Genomic DNA, 15,607 nt, shown 5'->3' with positions numbered 1-15,607 from the left:
TTTGTGGGAGAAAGGAAAGGGAGGAGGGAAGAAAAACCTGCTCTCGGCGTTTATCTCTGTATCTCTCTCTGGGAAAGAAGGGAGGGGGAAGGGGTGATTCAAGGAATTGAATCATGGTGGTCTCCTAGGGTACCCAGGGCGGGAAAGAGCTGGGAGAAAGAAAGGAAGGGGAAGGAAAATGGTTTATTCCCCTTTGTTTTGAGACTCAAGGAATCTGGGTCTTGGGGTCCCCAGGGAAGGGTTTGGGGAGACCAGAGTCTATCAGGCACTCTACCTAAGGCCTGATTGGTGGCAGCCTATCAGATCTAAGCTGGTAATTAAGCTTAGAGAGATTCATGCTAGTATCCATATTTTGGACGCTAAGGTTCAGATTTGGGAATTATACTATGACAGGTGCTTACCGTGGTGAGCCGCATGCCAGAGGTTGCTGATCCCTAGTCTAACCTGTTCTTAAAAACTTTCAATGACGGAGATTCCACAACCTCCTTAGGCAATTTATTCCAGTGTTTAACTATCCTGACAATTAGGAAGTTTTTCCTAATGTCCAACCTAAACCTCCCTTACTGCAATTTAAGCCCATTGCTTCTTGTCCTATCCTGAGAGGTTAACAAGAACAATCTTTCTACCTCCTCCCTCTAGTAACCTTTTATGTACTTGAAAACTGTTATCATGTCCCCTCTCAGCCTTCTCTTCTCCAGATTAAACAAACCGCATTTTTTTCAATCTTTCTTCATAGATCATTTTTCTAGACCTTTAATCATTTTTGTTGCTCTCCTCTGTACTTCCTCTAATTTGTCCACGTCTTTCCTGAAATGTGGTGCCCAGAACTGGACACAATACTTCAGCTGATGCCTTACCAGCGTGTCTTGCTTACAATACTCCTGCTAATATATCCCAGAATTATGTGCACTTTTTTGCAAAAGTTTTATACTGTTGACTCATATTTAGCTTGTGACTATAAACCCCAGATCCCTTTCCACAGTTCTCCTTTCTATGCAGTCAGTTCCCATTTTGTGTGTGTGCAACTGATTGTTCCTTCGTAAGTGGAGTACTTTGCATTTGTCCTCATTGAATTTCACCCTATTTACTTCAGGCCACTTCTCCAGTTTGTCTAGATCATTTTGAATTTTAATCCTATCTTCCAATGCACTTGCAACCAACCCCTCCCAAACTGGTATCATCTTCAAACCTTATAAGTATACCCTTTAAGACACTTTCTAAATCACTGATGAAGATGCTGAACAGAGACAGACCCAGTACCAATCCCTGTGAATCCCCACTTGATATTCCCTTCCAGCTGGATTGTGATCCACTAATACGTACTCTCTGGGAATGGTTTTCCAAACAGTTATGCACCTACCTTATAACAGTTCCGTCTAGGTTGTATTTCCCTAGTTGTTTATAAAAAAGTCCTATGAGACAGTACCAAATCATTATGCAAGGAGCATCAAAATATTCACCTAGCTGAGGGCCACATTGGCAACTCAAAACTTCGTCTGCCTCGCCTCTCAGCTCTCACTTCATTGATCTCCCCTTCCCTCTTGCATTAAATTTAAGCTAGTTCCCACTTTCTATGCTCTTCATGGCATAGTTCCTATGTTTATCTCTTATTATGCCCTCTTTGTACAAAATATACTGGGCTCTTTCCTGTGATCTTCCTAAGGTGCATGGAATGAGTACTCCAGGGCTGTCTAGCTAAATAGGTTCTGGGATGTACACATGATGTTTGCAACTCAGAGCTCCAGAATCCTAGAAAGTGAAGCTTCTTCTTTTCATTTTTTAAAAGCCCTTTCTTTCAAAGCTAGGGAACACCATACAAAAAGCTATGGTAAAAAAATATGAATTTATGATTTGGCTTAAATCAGGAAATTAAGTTACGGTTGCATGCACAACTTTTGTCTACACCCTTGGTATAAATAGTTTGATACAGTATTTAATTACATCATATATTATAATCTCAATACATTAATATACTTTTCTCTACAATCTCACATCTATTTATGTGCAGTAACTATTCCCTTGTAAGCTAGAATTCATGAGTCATTTCTATGAAATTTACATAGTAAACCATACCTACCTAGCAGATACTACAGATTGAATACAAACAGGGAGCAATAATAAATAGTTGAATAAATATTAAGCATTATTATACTGACAGATCAGTTGTCAATGCTTTGACTCAACAGATCCACACATTACATGAAAACAGAAATAATTAAAAACAGCAAGTACATAACAGGGCCGAACTGATGACAGGCAAGGTTCTAGAAACTTTAGACTATCATGTCTCTGGCCTTCTAGAAAAAGGGTTGGGCACCTTTTCCCGCCTTCAGGATCTTGCCACTCCTACTTGCACGGTGCTGAAGCAATCTGGTGGCACTACAGGAGGAGAAGAAGCAGCAGTGTGTTCAAACTCAGTCCACTACTGCAGGAGGTGCTGGGAGCCAGCGGATGTCACATAAATCATAAAGTGCATCAGAAAAATGAGGAGAGGCACACAACATAATGGAAGAAGAGTGTGGGTGAAAAAGGGGAGGAAATAGATAATAGAGAGGGAGACCAAGGTGAGGCAAGAGAATGAAAAAGGCGCATCTAGAACAACCAAGCTTAAGACTACTCTAAAATTACTAAACAAATCTTAAATGATTATAGCCATTTTTAATTTTTAAAAAGTGGCTATATACTGAGAATTTTAAAACCAGGTTCTAGGTGGATTAAGTTAAGAAAGCCAAGTTATTAATCCAAGGGAAATTGTGCTTCTAATGAAAGCAGCAGTTGACCATTAAGGATAGCGATATGGAGAGTGAGTGCAGTTGTAATTTTTAAAAGGTGTACCTTAAGATTAAGTGCATTTCTGCTATGCATTATGCAATATAAAACTGCCATTCTGGACCTGGCCATCAGCTGTTCTTGTTCATCCTGCTCACTTAAATTCTGGTACCCAAATCCCTGGATACCCTTTATAGTACCATCATCAAGAGTAAGATCAGGTTCTGCAAGTAAAAATATATGTAGTCAAATATGGAAATAAACATCGAGATTAGGAAATAAAGAACTAACGCTTCATTATGTAGATCCCAAATGTATAGCCAAATCCTTCCATGCACTGTCAGGTCTTACTCAGGCAAAATTCCCTGATACAAATCAGTATCTTAGCAATGCCTGGATAAAGACTCCAGAATTTGACCCTTTAAAAGCATTCACATTTATTCAACTTTTTTTTTGAAGGGTGAGCAGCAGAATAGGTTTCAGCTACTGATAAAAGGGCCTGACCAGTGACTTTGGATTTGGAGAGAACTTTCCTAAAGTTTGGGAGCATTTTGTTCAGGTCCATCTGTAGCTTCAGCCCACAACAGATGATGTTAAAGAGATTGAAGATTTTGTTTCTCTTTAGATAAACCATTAAAGCCTACATTTTCAGAAGTAGCAATTGATTCTGAGGGTTTTAATTCTGGGAAGCTCAACCCATGGCACAAACTTGGGATGAATTTCAGGTTTGGTTACAAAAGCTTTCTACCACTCTTACTGTTAACATCCCAAATGGATTCCTCAATCACTAGTTTAAGACCTTACAATCCTAAAACCCAACAGAGTGAAAAGCTTTGGCTCTGAATTTCCTTCCTGTCTTGATTTTATTGTAATTGTACATTTCTATTATTTATTATTATAACGTCCATTTCATTCTCCCCTTAACAATGGCATGCACTATTGGGAGTTGATAGTAGGACTGCTCTTCATCTTTTATATTGCCATTACAAAACTACCACTACAGTGCTGTACATAGTTTATTTCATACATGTAATGTATATATCTTGCCCCTACCTGAAGAAGGCACTTTTTTGTTCTGTCCATGAGTGTACAGCTTTAAATTGTCTGTAAAAGATCCTTTTCCTTCATCACCTTCTTCTAAAATCTGTTCCGATGAGCTAGATTTTCTCATTTTCTCCTCCAAAGCCATTTCTGAAAAAAGTTGGGAGTGGTGGTAGAAGAGGTATGTGAGAAATGTATTAACTTAGTCAGACTACCTCATTTCTCATTTACACAAAGCACCGTTTACACAGCTCTGCAGCATAAACGGACCATCAAGTCAGCATTTACTTTTAAGGCCCCTTTACATTACCAGAACAGCATAAAGAGACAGTGTAAATGACCACCAGGGAACTGAATTTCTTATCATAGAGAAGCTTGCATGGGTTATAGGACAGCTATCTGAAATTCCTGATACGCTATTTCACTAGTATTCCTAGCAGTCATTTTAAAAAAAACCCATACCTATATTCCCACTAAAATGCACTGTAGGCTTATCTTAGAGTTAAGATTTATGCACTGTATTTTCAGCCAATGCAAACCATAAGAATGGAAATATGTATCTATGTCATTCAATAGCCCATCTGCACTCCACTCATCAGTTCCCTTTCTCAACCTTAGCTCCCTCCCTTCCAGCAACCACAATTCACTTATCTCCACTCATTTTGAACAACCAATGTGCAGTCTCAACACCACAATCACATTAATGGTTGTGTTCATATGATTAAATATAGAGTTGGTGTGGTTTCATGTTCCATTTTACATAACCTTATATATAGTTTTGTACTGGGGTGTGTAAAAGAGATAGAGGGTAAGACTGCAAATGGTGGCTGCAAACTATGTTTTTATGTAACATTCAGGAAATGTTATATAAATGGGTGATTTATCTGGTTGGTGATGGGCCCAAATTTGGAAGCAATTTTAATGTAAAAATAACAGAATTGAAATATGCACGTGTGCCGGCTGGTGTGTAGTATTTACAGTGAGAGTTGAGTGCCTACTTGTTCAGGATGAGGGTGGAGATATATATTAATATTGACAGTTCAGAACGATAGATTGTGCAATCAATTTAACGACAAAATGCCATAACTATCTGGTTACAGTGTGTATTCATTTTAACATTCCATGCAACCCTTGAAATAAGTGTCTCTCTAAGATATATTTTAAGAAAATAATGGGTGAATATTGCCTACTCAACTTTTTTTCTACCCATCACCCTTCTCCAGAAAAAATATATTAAAAATGTTTACAATATTTCAGGTCATAAAAGGCCAAGCCTGTAAATTAGCAAAGAGAAATAACAGAACTGGACTGTCTGACCAGTCCTAGAATCAGGTCAGATTCTGACATTTTCATTAGCAAACAAAAATTACATTTAGTGACAGTTAAGGCTTGCTTACTTCGTCTTTGTGAATCACTACTAATTTAGCTACAGGAATAATTGCTCACCCCTTTCTAGACCAGGCATCAGAGGAGACTAGACACACTTTCACAGTGAGTTACCCACCTATTTAGTAGTTAATATAAAATTGGTGAGTGGGAATCACCAGTTGATTCTATCCCTGGCTCTGGGGGGGGGGGGGGGGGGGGCGTGCAGTTGACAGTAGTGAAAGATAGGCTAACCAAAACTAGGTTAGTTGCTCTAAAAGGTCATAGCACAGTGGCTAAACTTGGGATTGTGCATGCCATAAGCTTGGGGTTTAGGCCACCAGTGATTTCACAATAAGCCCTATCTCTTGGCATGTTATTTATTGTTGAATTAAAATTCAGTGGGTTTGTTTGGCACACATTTTCTGTTACAGCTGAAGAGTTATAAAAAATACCGATGTATAACTGATATTCTACAAATCAGCACGTGAGGAGCAACAATCTGGACAAAAGATAGGTCCCAGAGAGTTGCAGAGTTTTTGCAAAAGGGATGCAAAGAAGAGTGAGGCAATCCAGGGAGGCAATGGAAGAAGGAATCATAAGAAAGGGCAATTTTATTATTATTCTCTATCAATTCATTTTTCATCACACCATCACGAAAAATTCAAACAGTGCTCAAAATTTATATTCTGTGTTTTTCTTTTTGCCTATTCAAAGACATATATATATAAATAAATAAAAGGTTAAAAGTTATGCTGTAACACAATCTTAACTATAGCACAGGGCCTGCTGCACCATAATTTTATCAAACATTATTTACTTAGACGTCGAAAATTGGAAAAAAATATGGTTCTCTAGTGCCTGTCTCTCCTGAGAGCAAAGGATGTTGATTGTGGGGATACACTCATCTCCTAATCAAAGATCTTGGCTGAGTGCTTTAGACTTGGAGGAAAGCCATAACAACCCAAGATCCCTGGTAACATGGGGCCTGATCCTGCAAACTTTTACTCTCCCATGTATAGTCAATGGGGCTATTTACATGAATAAAGACTACTTGCATGGCAACAAGCCTTTGCAGGAATGACCTCATATTGTTGCCTTGATTTGTCAACCTGTTTAACCCTGTGCAGGTAAGCAAAAGCCACTATGTTAGAAAGCCCAATCCATTCTTTATTCAGAAATACCATCAGAGTCCTACTGAAGCCCGTGGGCCCAATTCACTGTTGTCCTGCACCTTATGTAGTTATTTAGACCTAGATTCTTAAAGGTATTTAAATGCTGCTGTACTCAGGAGCCTAAATCTTATTCTCACTTAAGAGCCAAAATCCTACTTACTAGCAATGGGATTTAGGCTCTTCAGTGCCTAAATCACTTCTGAAAATAAGATTAAGGTTCCTATATCAATTAGGCAATGCAACACTGAACTCAGCAACACCTAAATACCTTTGAAAATCTGGGCCTTACATTAGTACAAAGTGATTGCAAAATGATAGTAAACCAGAATATTAGCATTTTACACTCATTTAAATGAGTGCACAAGATGCAGGGCTACAAAGCACTGGGCCTAGAAAGACTCTGTGCAGGTGTAAGGACCATCTTTCATGGATCCTATATATATATATGGAGAGATACCTATCTCATAGAACTGGAAGGGACTCTGAAAGATCATTGAGTCCAGCCCCCTGCCTTCACTAGCAGGACCAAGTACTGATTTTGCCCCAGATCGCTAAGTGGCCGCCTCAAGGATTGAACTCACAACGCTGAGTTTAGCAGGCCAGTGCTCAAACCCCTCTCCCTAAATTGAGCTATCCCTCCCCCCAAATTGTTACCTGTTGTTAAAGTTTTTAAAAATAAAGTTAGATTAGTTATTACTAGCTACAATTTTGCACTTTCTAGTTCTTAAATGATGATGTAAAATTCTCACAAACAGACAAATGGCAAAGTTTTTTTTCCTGTAAAGGAGGCCTATTTTGGAAATGCTTTCAGTAAAAATCATGCACAGACAAAAGTGAATTAGAACACTTGACAATGTAAAATACAGTACCTATGATACTCTGTCTCTCAGGCTTTCTTTGTGAAATTACTGGGAACTCATTATTGGACAATACCGTTGTGTTAACTTCAGTCTGTATGCTCTTTCTCACTTTACTGGTCAACTGGGTAGTGAGTTTTTGGTAGTTACAGTGAGAAACAACTGGCTTTCTAACAGTTGCAATCACAGGTGATGGGTGAGAAGAGGACACTGCAGCTAAGCTTCCAAAGGTAAACTCTGGTAATGTAAAATAAGCAGGCTCATCCTTCGGTAAACCAAGAAGCTGCATGCGAAAGGATTTACGATGTCTGTGTAATGGGAAACTGGCGGGACCACTGGGAGTTGGAGTTATAATATCTTTTTTAAGAATTTGATCAGGAAAAAGATTTTGGACTTTGAGCTGGACTGATGTTCGACTGCTTGAATAATAGCCAGAAAGAGTAATTCTGTCCTTGTCAGTTGTGCTTGCAGCAGTAGCAATGTCTGGTAAAGACCTATAAACAGAATCACTCTCCTCGGGGGGAGCTAGAACATCCATGTCGGAGGATCTACTATCTTTCTGCAATGTGCAGCCAGCAGGTGTACAAAAATAAGGAGCAGTAACAGTCAACTCCTTTTTCAGATTTTGATCAAGAAGGACGTGAGTATCTTTGGGATGGACTTGTGTTTGACCACTGGAATTGTGGTCAAGAAGGAGATGTGCATCTTTGGGCTGGACTTGTGTTTGACCACTGAAATAACTACTGGAAAAAATATTACTGTCTTCATCATTTGTGCTTCTTATCACTCCAGGTCGGTGTTTTCCAGGAATCCTGCCTGGAGAACACAAAAGAAAGAAAAGTGAGGATACATTTATAACTAGGCATACATTTCACACCTTTTTCAAGAAAATATTTTGATTGACTCAAACTGGATGCTTCAGAGAGAAGTTCCCCTATGCTGAGTAAACACACAAAAATAATAATTTAAAAAAAATCAACCCTACTGCATCACAAAATGTTTTACTTTGTACATTTGACAAGTATAATTTAATTTTGAACAAAGTAAACAACACCGAATGATCTCTAGTAATTTTGTAAACATGTGAGTAAGTGTTAGACATCTATATTTAGAATGCTTATGATGAGCCACACAGATTAGTGAAAAGCTAATTACTGAGGTTCTACTGCACATAAAACTTGATTATTGTGATAGTTCTGAAAGTCCTGAATCAAAGATCAGGGTCCCACTGTGTGAGGCACTGGACACACGTAACAATGAGGCAGTCCTTGCTGCAAGAAGCTTGCAGGGGCTCTCTGGGGCAATATTTCTCCACAGAACCCTACTGTGGGGCTGTGACTGAGAGCCACAATGTAATCCCTTATGAACTGTGTTGCTCCAAAGAACAATATATACCACCTTGAACAAGAAGAAGCAAATTAAATTAACGTCCACTGGTTAAATTAACGTCCACCAAATGGCTGATTTGTTAATTTACCAACAAATAATTTCAAACTATTAGCCAGTCATAAACTGATATATTTAGTTTCTAATAATGGTCACTTGGACTAACATCCATCCCATTATGAAGGACCCACATAAGGCTCTCTATACCATCTAGGCCCCACGATAGCCATGCTTGTGAGGAGTGGCGCTCAGGAAGAAGCAACCATTCAGGGGGCTTCCACATCCCCTAAACACCATGATGTGGGCTCTGTGCCAGCTTCAACTAGGATGATGTAGATGAGACCAGCATGATAAGCTTGTGAGAAGACATTTAAATCATGAATATAGGGTCCAGTGCCAAAAAATCTTCACAGAAGGGCTGCAGAAGAGCTACAGACTTTTTTCCAGGCCACCAGCTAGAAGCACAGTCACATAGGATTCCCTATGTATTGTCTGGATTAGTACCCCACCTTCCTGGGAATAGGTTCATCTTATTCTTAAGGAGTGAACTGGTCTCATATTTGATGAAACACAGAACCAGTGTGTTCTCCAAGGTGATCATACTACCATTACTGAAAAACTGGATTCTGATCAATGGTCACTCCACTTTATAAACATCTATCAAAGGTAATGGCTGCGTTTTGTGGTGCATGAAGTGATCCTTAAATGTGCTTTATTGTGCAGTACTTTGATTCTTGTCAGGGTACTGTATAAATCTATACGTTCTAAATAGCATTCATCACTAATCATATGTTAAAATAGAAAAAAGACATTGCAACAGAACACTGTCTCTGGATAAAAGGTTTATCATTTTTAAATAGTTTTAAATCAGTGGAGCAGAGCTTTGGTATTGAGCCAGAAATATTTAGATACATTTTGGATGGTGCCAGACTGGAAATGTGTTGTACAGACATATATGGAAAATTTCACCAACAACTTTAACTAAACCATTAATAGACTTAATAATATCAAGAGAACAAGAATCACAGCCTCTTACTTCACTCACTGAGATTTCCCTTCTTACTTATTTTTTACCATACCATTATAATGTTATGAGTATTCTTAATCAATTAGTGAAATAATAAATGATAACTGGAATTATTAAAATAACAAACACATTGTAAGTGACACTATATTAATAAAACAATATCATAATATTAATGTTAAGAAATTTCACATTAGTTATACATATCAAATACTATGAACAAATTGTTTTCAGAACTTTTTCTTTAGTTTACTTATTGATTATGTTCAGATTTAATAGTTTTATCTATTTAAGTAGTTTTACATGTAGGTCATAGTATCGCAGAAGTTAGAGATAGAAAAGACCTATTAGGACATCTTTTCCATGTCCCTGCCAAGGCAGGATTATTCTTTTACAGTGCTAGTTTATTTTAACATATTGTCCAGTCTAAAGAATCTGCACAGCAGACTCTTGTGGGAGCATAAGTTTGACTGAACTCAATGGGACTGTTCAGGAGTAAGAGTCCTTCTGCAAGACTCAGTTGTAGGATCAGGACCTAGTTTTCAAAAAGTCTCAAGCAGTGGAGTGTTCAGCTCTTTCTTTGAACTATTAGTTACATTAAAATATTCCTACTATCAATTGTTATTGGCTGTTACCTCTATCTTTAAATTTAGTATTTAATTATTAGTTACTAGTAGGGCTGTTGATTAATTGCAGTTAACTTATGCGATTAAAATTAGCTGTGATTAAAAAGATTAATCGCACTGTTAAACAACAAAATACCAATTGAAATGTATTAAATATTTTGGATGTTTTTCTACATTTTCAAACATATTGATTTCTATTACAAAACAGAATACAAAGTGTACAGTTCTCACTTTATATTATTATTTTTATTACAAATATTTGCACTGTAAAAACGAATAACAAAAGAAATAGTATTTTTCAATTTGCCTCAGACAACTACTGAAGTGCAATCTCTTTATCATGAAAGTATATCTTACAAATGTAGATTTTTTTTGTTACATAACTGTACTCAAAACCAAAACATTGTAAAACTTTAGCACCTACAAGTCCACTCAGTCCTACTTCTTGTTCAGCCAATTGCTAAGAAAAACAAGTCTGTTTACGTTTACGGAAGATAGTGCTGACTGCTTCTTATTTACAATGTCACCTGAAAGTGAGAACAGGGATTCACACGGCACTTTTGTAGCTGGTGTTGCAAGGTATTTATGTGCCAGATATGCTAAACATTCATATGCCCCTTCATGCTTCGGGCACCATTCCAAAGGACATGCTTCCAAGCTGATGACTCTCATTAAAAAAACAATGTGTCAATTAAATTTGTGACTGAACTCCTTGGGGGAGAATTGTATGTCTCCTTTTCTGTTTTATCTGCATTCTGCCATATATTTCATGTTATAGCAGTCTTGGATAATGAACCAGTACATGTTTGTTTTAAGAACACTTTCACAGCAGATTTGACAAAATGCAAAGAAGGTACCAATGTGAGATTTCTAAGACTAGATACAGCATTTGACCCAGGGTTTAAGAATCTGAAGTGCATTCCAAAATCTGAGAGGGATGAGGTGTGGAAAATGCTTTCAGATGTCTTAAAAGAACGATACTCTGATGCGGAAACTAAAGAACCCGAACCACCAATAAAGAAAGTTAGCCTTCTGCAAGTGACTCAGATGATGAAAATAAACATGTGTCGGTCTGCTCTGCTTTGGACCGTTATCGAGCAAAACCATCATCGGCATGAAGGCATGTCCTCTGGAATGATGGTTGAGGCATCGAGAGACATATGAATCTTTAGCACGTCTGGCACATAAATACCTTGCGATGCTGGCTACAACAGTGCCATGCGAATGCCTGTTCTCACTTTCAGGTGACACTGTAAACATGACACGGGCAGCATTATCTCCTACAAACTGTAACCAAACTTTGTCTGAGCAATTGGCTGAAGTAAGACTGAGTGGACTTGTAGGTTCTAAAGTTTTACATTGTTTTATTTTTGAATGCAGTGATTTTTTGTACATAATTCTACCTCTGTAAGTTCAACTTTCATGATAGATTGCGCTACAATACTTGTATTAGATGAATTGAAATATACTATTTGTTTTTTACAGTGCAAATATTTGTAATAAAAATAAATATAAAGTGAGCACTGTATACTTTGTATTCTGTGTTGTAATTGAAAATATTTGGAAATGTAGAAAACATCCAAAATATTAAAATTGTATTCTATTATTGTTTAACAGTGTGATTAATCATGATTAATTTTTTTAAATTGCTTGACAGCCCTAGTTACTAGCTATTGTTAAATAAATGGCGAAGCCCATTTTTGCATCTTCTAGGTCACATATAGCATGCAAAATGTACAGATATTTCTGAACTGTATTGTATCATCAGCTATATCAGTTTTTAAGCAGAACTCCCCATTGTCTTCAAAGGCTACATGACCCTACATGTATATATGCAAGTGTTTACTTATGCAGCTGTACACCAGGAGGGATGGGACCATCCGCAAATGGCCTTAATTTTTTCATAATCACTGAATCACAGTTGTACCTCCCTGTATCTTTACCTTTGTTCCTGACTCCATCCTCTCTAATCTCTCTCATCACCTTCTTTATCTCTTGCTACACCTTTTTGTTTGTCATTTGATACCTGACCCTCATAGCGGCGGGCCTTGGTTGGATCATAACATAAGCCTTCATCATGGTGTTAGGGAAGTGAGTTATAGCCTGGTGTCTGATAATGGATACTTGTGGTCTATTCCAGATCCCACTGAAATCAGTGAGAGTTTTGCCATTAACTTCAATGCATGTAAGAAAGAGCCTTATATATCCTGAATTCTAATTATTAATTTATTTTTAATAACATTGGTTTGTTCTGGAATTAGAGGAGAGACCATGTGAAACCAAACATTTATTTTGTCACGGATTAAAGGTTTTTTAATGTTATCTCAGCACTACCTGTTGTTTTGGGTCATTTCAGTTAATGTATGAACTTATGATATGTTGAATGTATGAAACCATCAGCAAGTGTTTGAAGTTAAATCCACAACAACACTGGAGCAGTTTTCATTCCCCACCCTGATGCTAATGGTGACTATAGGGCCAAACAAGCTTCACCACAAATTGGAGCAGCCTAGGAACTGCTCTAACTTGCACCCACATTTAATTCTCTCAAGAGCCCATTATGTAAAGGACAGCTGAAACACAGCGTGCTCTGGTACTGCCTGCTCCAGTTCTTTTACACCCTCCCCATTGTCCATGTCATGGGACACCTGAAGCAAGTGGCAAAGAGCCAGCTACATTGGCTTTATGCCACCTGACATTTGGCAACTTCCCAACAAATTGGAATACTCAGGGGCAGTTTTCTGACTGTTCTGCACTGCCTGAGCAGTGAAAAGCAGTTGAAAGAAAAAGGAGTCGGAGCTTCTATCTCTTTAACTTTACTTTAAAATGGCTACCAATTTAAAGCCTTGATTCTGGGAAGCACTCCTATTCAGGAAGAGCATTTGAGCCCACACTTAATTTTAAGTGGGTAGTTTAAGTCTCACTGAAATCAACAGGACGTAAGAACATGCTTTGAAGTTAAGTACTTTCCTTAACAGAAATGGAGGTAAGCATGTGCTTAGTACCTTCCTGAATTGAGGCCTAAGCTAGGGCCCCGAAGGGATCTTCTCTTGTTCTCTTTATGCTGCTGCATGGGGTGCTAATTAATCAATACTCTATTCTGCAACTTAAGTACTTAGTAAACTTTTTGTACAGCTGAATCTTGAAATCAGTTCAGTGGGACAAGAGACTGTATGGGTCTTCTTCATACTTAATCCCACATTCTCATACAAAAGACAGGATAGCAATCTCAAATGTTATCAACTGCTGACTTTCCTTTGGGTTGGGAACACATGCAATGATCATCTTCCAATCATATTCACACGGCATTACATCTCCAGCTCCAATCCTTGTTGTCACAGTGCAGTCTCACTGAGGAATTATTCTGGTTTGATTTATTATTTGCTGAATAATGATAGAAACTATATAGTGTTTAAATGAATACTTAAATTGATTAAAACACATTCCTTCAATATTGTCTGCAAAGAATATGTAAATCTTGGAACGATGCACTGTGAAGACTATCTGTTATTAGTACTGCTTACCTTTATAGGTGTTCTCCTTTGGCACAGGCAGTTCAGGTAGCAGCTTTGGAGGCAGAGGCCTACGAAGTAGTTTTGGTTGCTCAAGCATTTTCGGCCTAATAATTATTCTTGCTGGACAACTGAGGAGTATTCAAAAGTTTGAAAATTCTAGATATAAGGCAAACAAAAGAAAATCATCTTTGGATTTATGTATTGACTTGTAAATGTCTGCCCAGATACAGTCGCTGTTAGAAAACACCAGTATAAATGGATGAAAATGGTACTCTGTTTACTTAGTAACTCACTTGACAATTTGCTAATTATCAGCAGTGTTTTTGGAAGCTAAAAGGTGACATTATTAAAAAATAATCTAGCTGTTCTGTTAATTCAGGTTTGGAATACTCAGAGAATGACGTATGACACCGTTGTTCTAAAAGTGAGGCAGTGATGGTTCTGTCTCTAAGAAGCAAAGGGTGAAAAAAAGGAAACCTAATTTTCGCTACATGAAACTTTTTGAAAGTTCACAAAAAGCAGCATTTCTAAACATGGATAAACAGATGTATAGTTAATAATAAAAATTCAGTTTTAAATTGCTATTTCTTAATGCTGTGGGTAACAGTTAATTCTTCTGATTTAGTGAAGCAGCTGGGCATAAGCATATTATATTTGTGTTCCATGCTTCAAATTGGCTTCTCATCTGCTTCAGCATGTTTTCAAGATTATGGATTTTAATTTATAAAAGTTTAATTTTAATCTGTGTTTTAAGTGCACCGTAAATTACTATTATAAAATATGTATGTGGTGGCGTACAGTACATGAAAACAGAGATAGCCTCTGTCCTAAGAAATGCATTTATCTTGTAGATTTTTGGAGATGCAACACATTGGTGAGGATGATTTTATTTTTTTGTTTGTAATTTATAAACTCACTCTTTAGGGCCTAGTGGCAAAAGGGGATTATAAAAGGGACTTTAATGAAGAGAAAGTGGCAGCTTGGTACACTGGCCTGGGGATAGCATTCCATGCATAGGGGTATTCCTGGAAAAAGCCCACACAGATGAGAGTGGGAGAATGTAATAACCTTAGTCCCAGATTTGGACCTTAGCGTCCAAAATATGGGGGTTAGCATGAACCTCCAAGCTTAGTTACCAGCTTGGACCTGGTACCTGCTGCCACCACCCAAAAAATTAGAGTGTTTTGGGGCACTCTGGTCCCTCTGAAAAACCTTCCCTGGGGACCCCAAGACCCAAATCCCTTGAGTCTCACAACAAAGGGAAATAATCCTTTTTCCCTTCCCCCCTCCAGGTGCTCCTGGAGAGATACACAGACACAAGCTCTGTGAATCCAAACAGAGTGAATCTCCCTCTCTGTTCCCAATCCTGGAAACAAAAAGTACTTTTCTCTTCACCCAGAGGGAATGCAAAATCAGGCTAGCCACTTCAACACACACAGATCTCCCCTGATTTCTTCCTCCCACCAATTCCCTGGTGAGTACAGACTCAATTTCCCTGCAGTAAAGAAAAACTCCAACAGGTCTTAAAAGAAAGCTTTATATAAAAAAGAAAGAAAAAATACAAATAGTCTCTCTGTATTAAGATGACACAATACAGGGCAATTTCTTAAAAGAATATTGAATAAACAGCCTTATTCAAAAAGAATACAAATCAAAGCACTCCAGCACTTATATTCATGCAAATACCAAAGAAAAGAAAACCATAGAACTTACTATCTGATCTCTTTGTCCTTACACTTAGAAACAGAAGACTAGAAAGTAGAGCTACTTCTCCAAAGCTCAGAGAAGGCAGGCAGACGGAAAACAAAGACACAGAGACTAAATTCCCTCCACCCAAAGTTGAAAAAAT

At 37.9% G+C, this 15,607-nt stretch overlaps 1 protein-coding gene across 2 annotated transcripts in view; it reads right to left on the bottom strand.

The window, feature by feature from the left end:
- Window positions 1-15,607, bottom strand: part of LRRC63 (leucine rich repeat containing 63) — a 55,900-nt gene that overhangs the window by 29,865 nt on the left and 10,428 nt on the right. The window contains exons 2-5 of one of the 2 annotated variants that reach the window (XM_050948641.1): window positions 13,768-13,886; window positions 7,220-8,023; window positions 3,823-3,960; window positions 2,836-2,993 (exon numbers count right to left, since the gene is read on the bottom strand). In XM_050948641.1, the coding sequence (XP_050804598.1) occupies window positions 2,836-2,993; window positions 3,823-3,960; window positions 7,220-8,023; window positions 13,768-13,886 (1,219 nt within the window). The remainder of the gene's footprint in view (window positions 1-2,835; window positions 2,994-3,822; window positions 3,961-7,219; window positions 8,024-13,767; window positions 13,887-15,607) is intronic. The other variant, XM_050948648.1, reaches the window with a different exon arrangement.

Source organism: Gopherus flavomarginatus, chromosome 1 (genome assembly GCF_025201925.1).
Source record: "Gopherus flavomarginatus isolate rGopFla2 chromosome 1, rGopFla2.mat.asm, whole genome shotgun sequence".
In the NCBI taxonomy this organism is placed as follows: Eukaryota; Metazoa; Chordata; order Testudines; family Testudinidae; genus Gopherus; species Gopherus flavomarginatus.
This window is presented reverse-complemented; position numbering and strand designations above follow the sequence as displayed.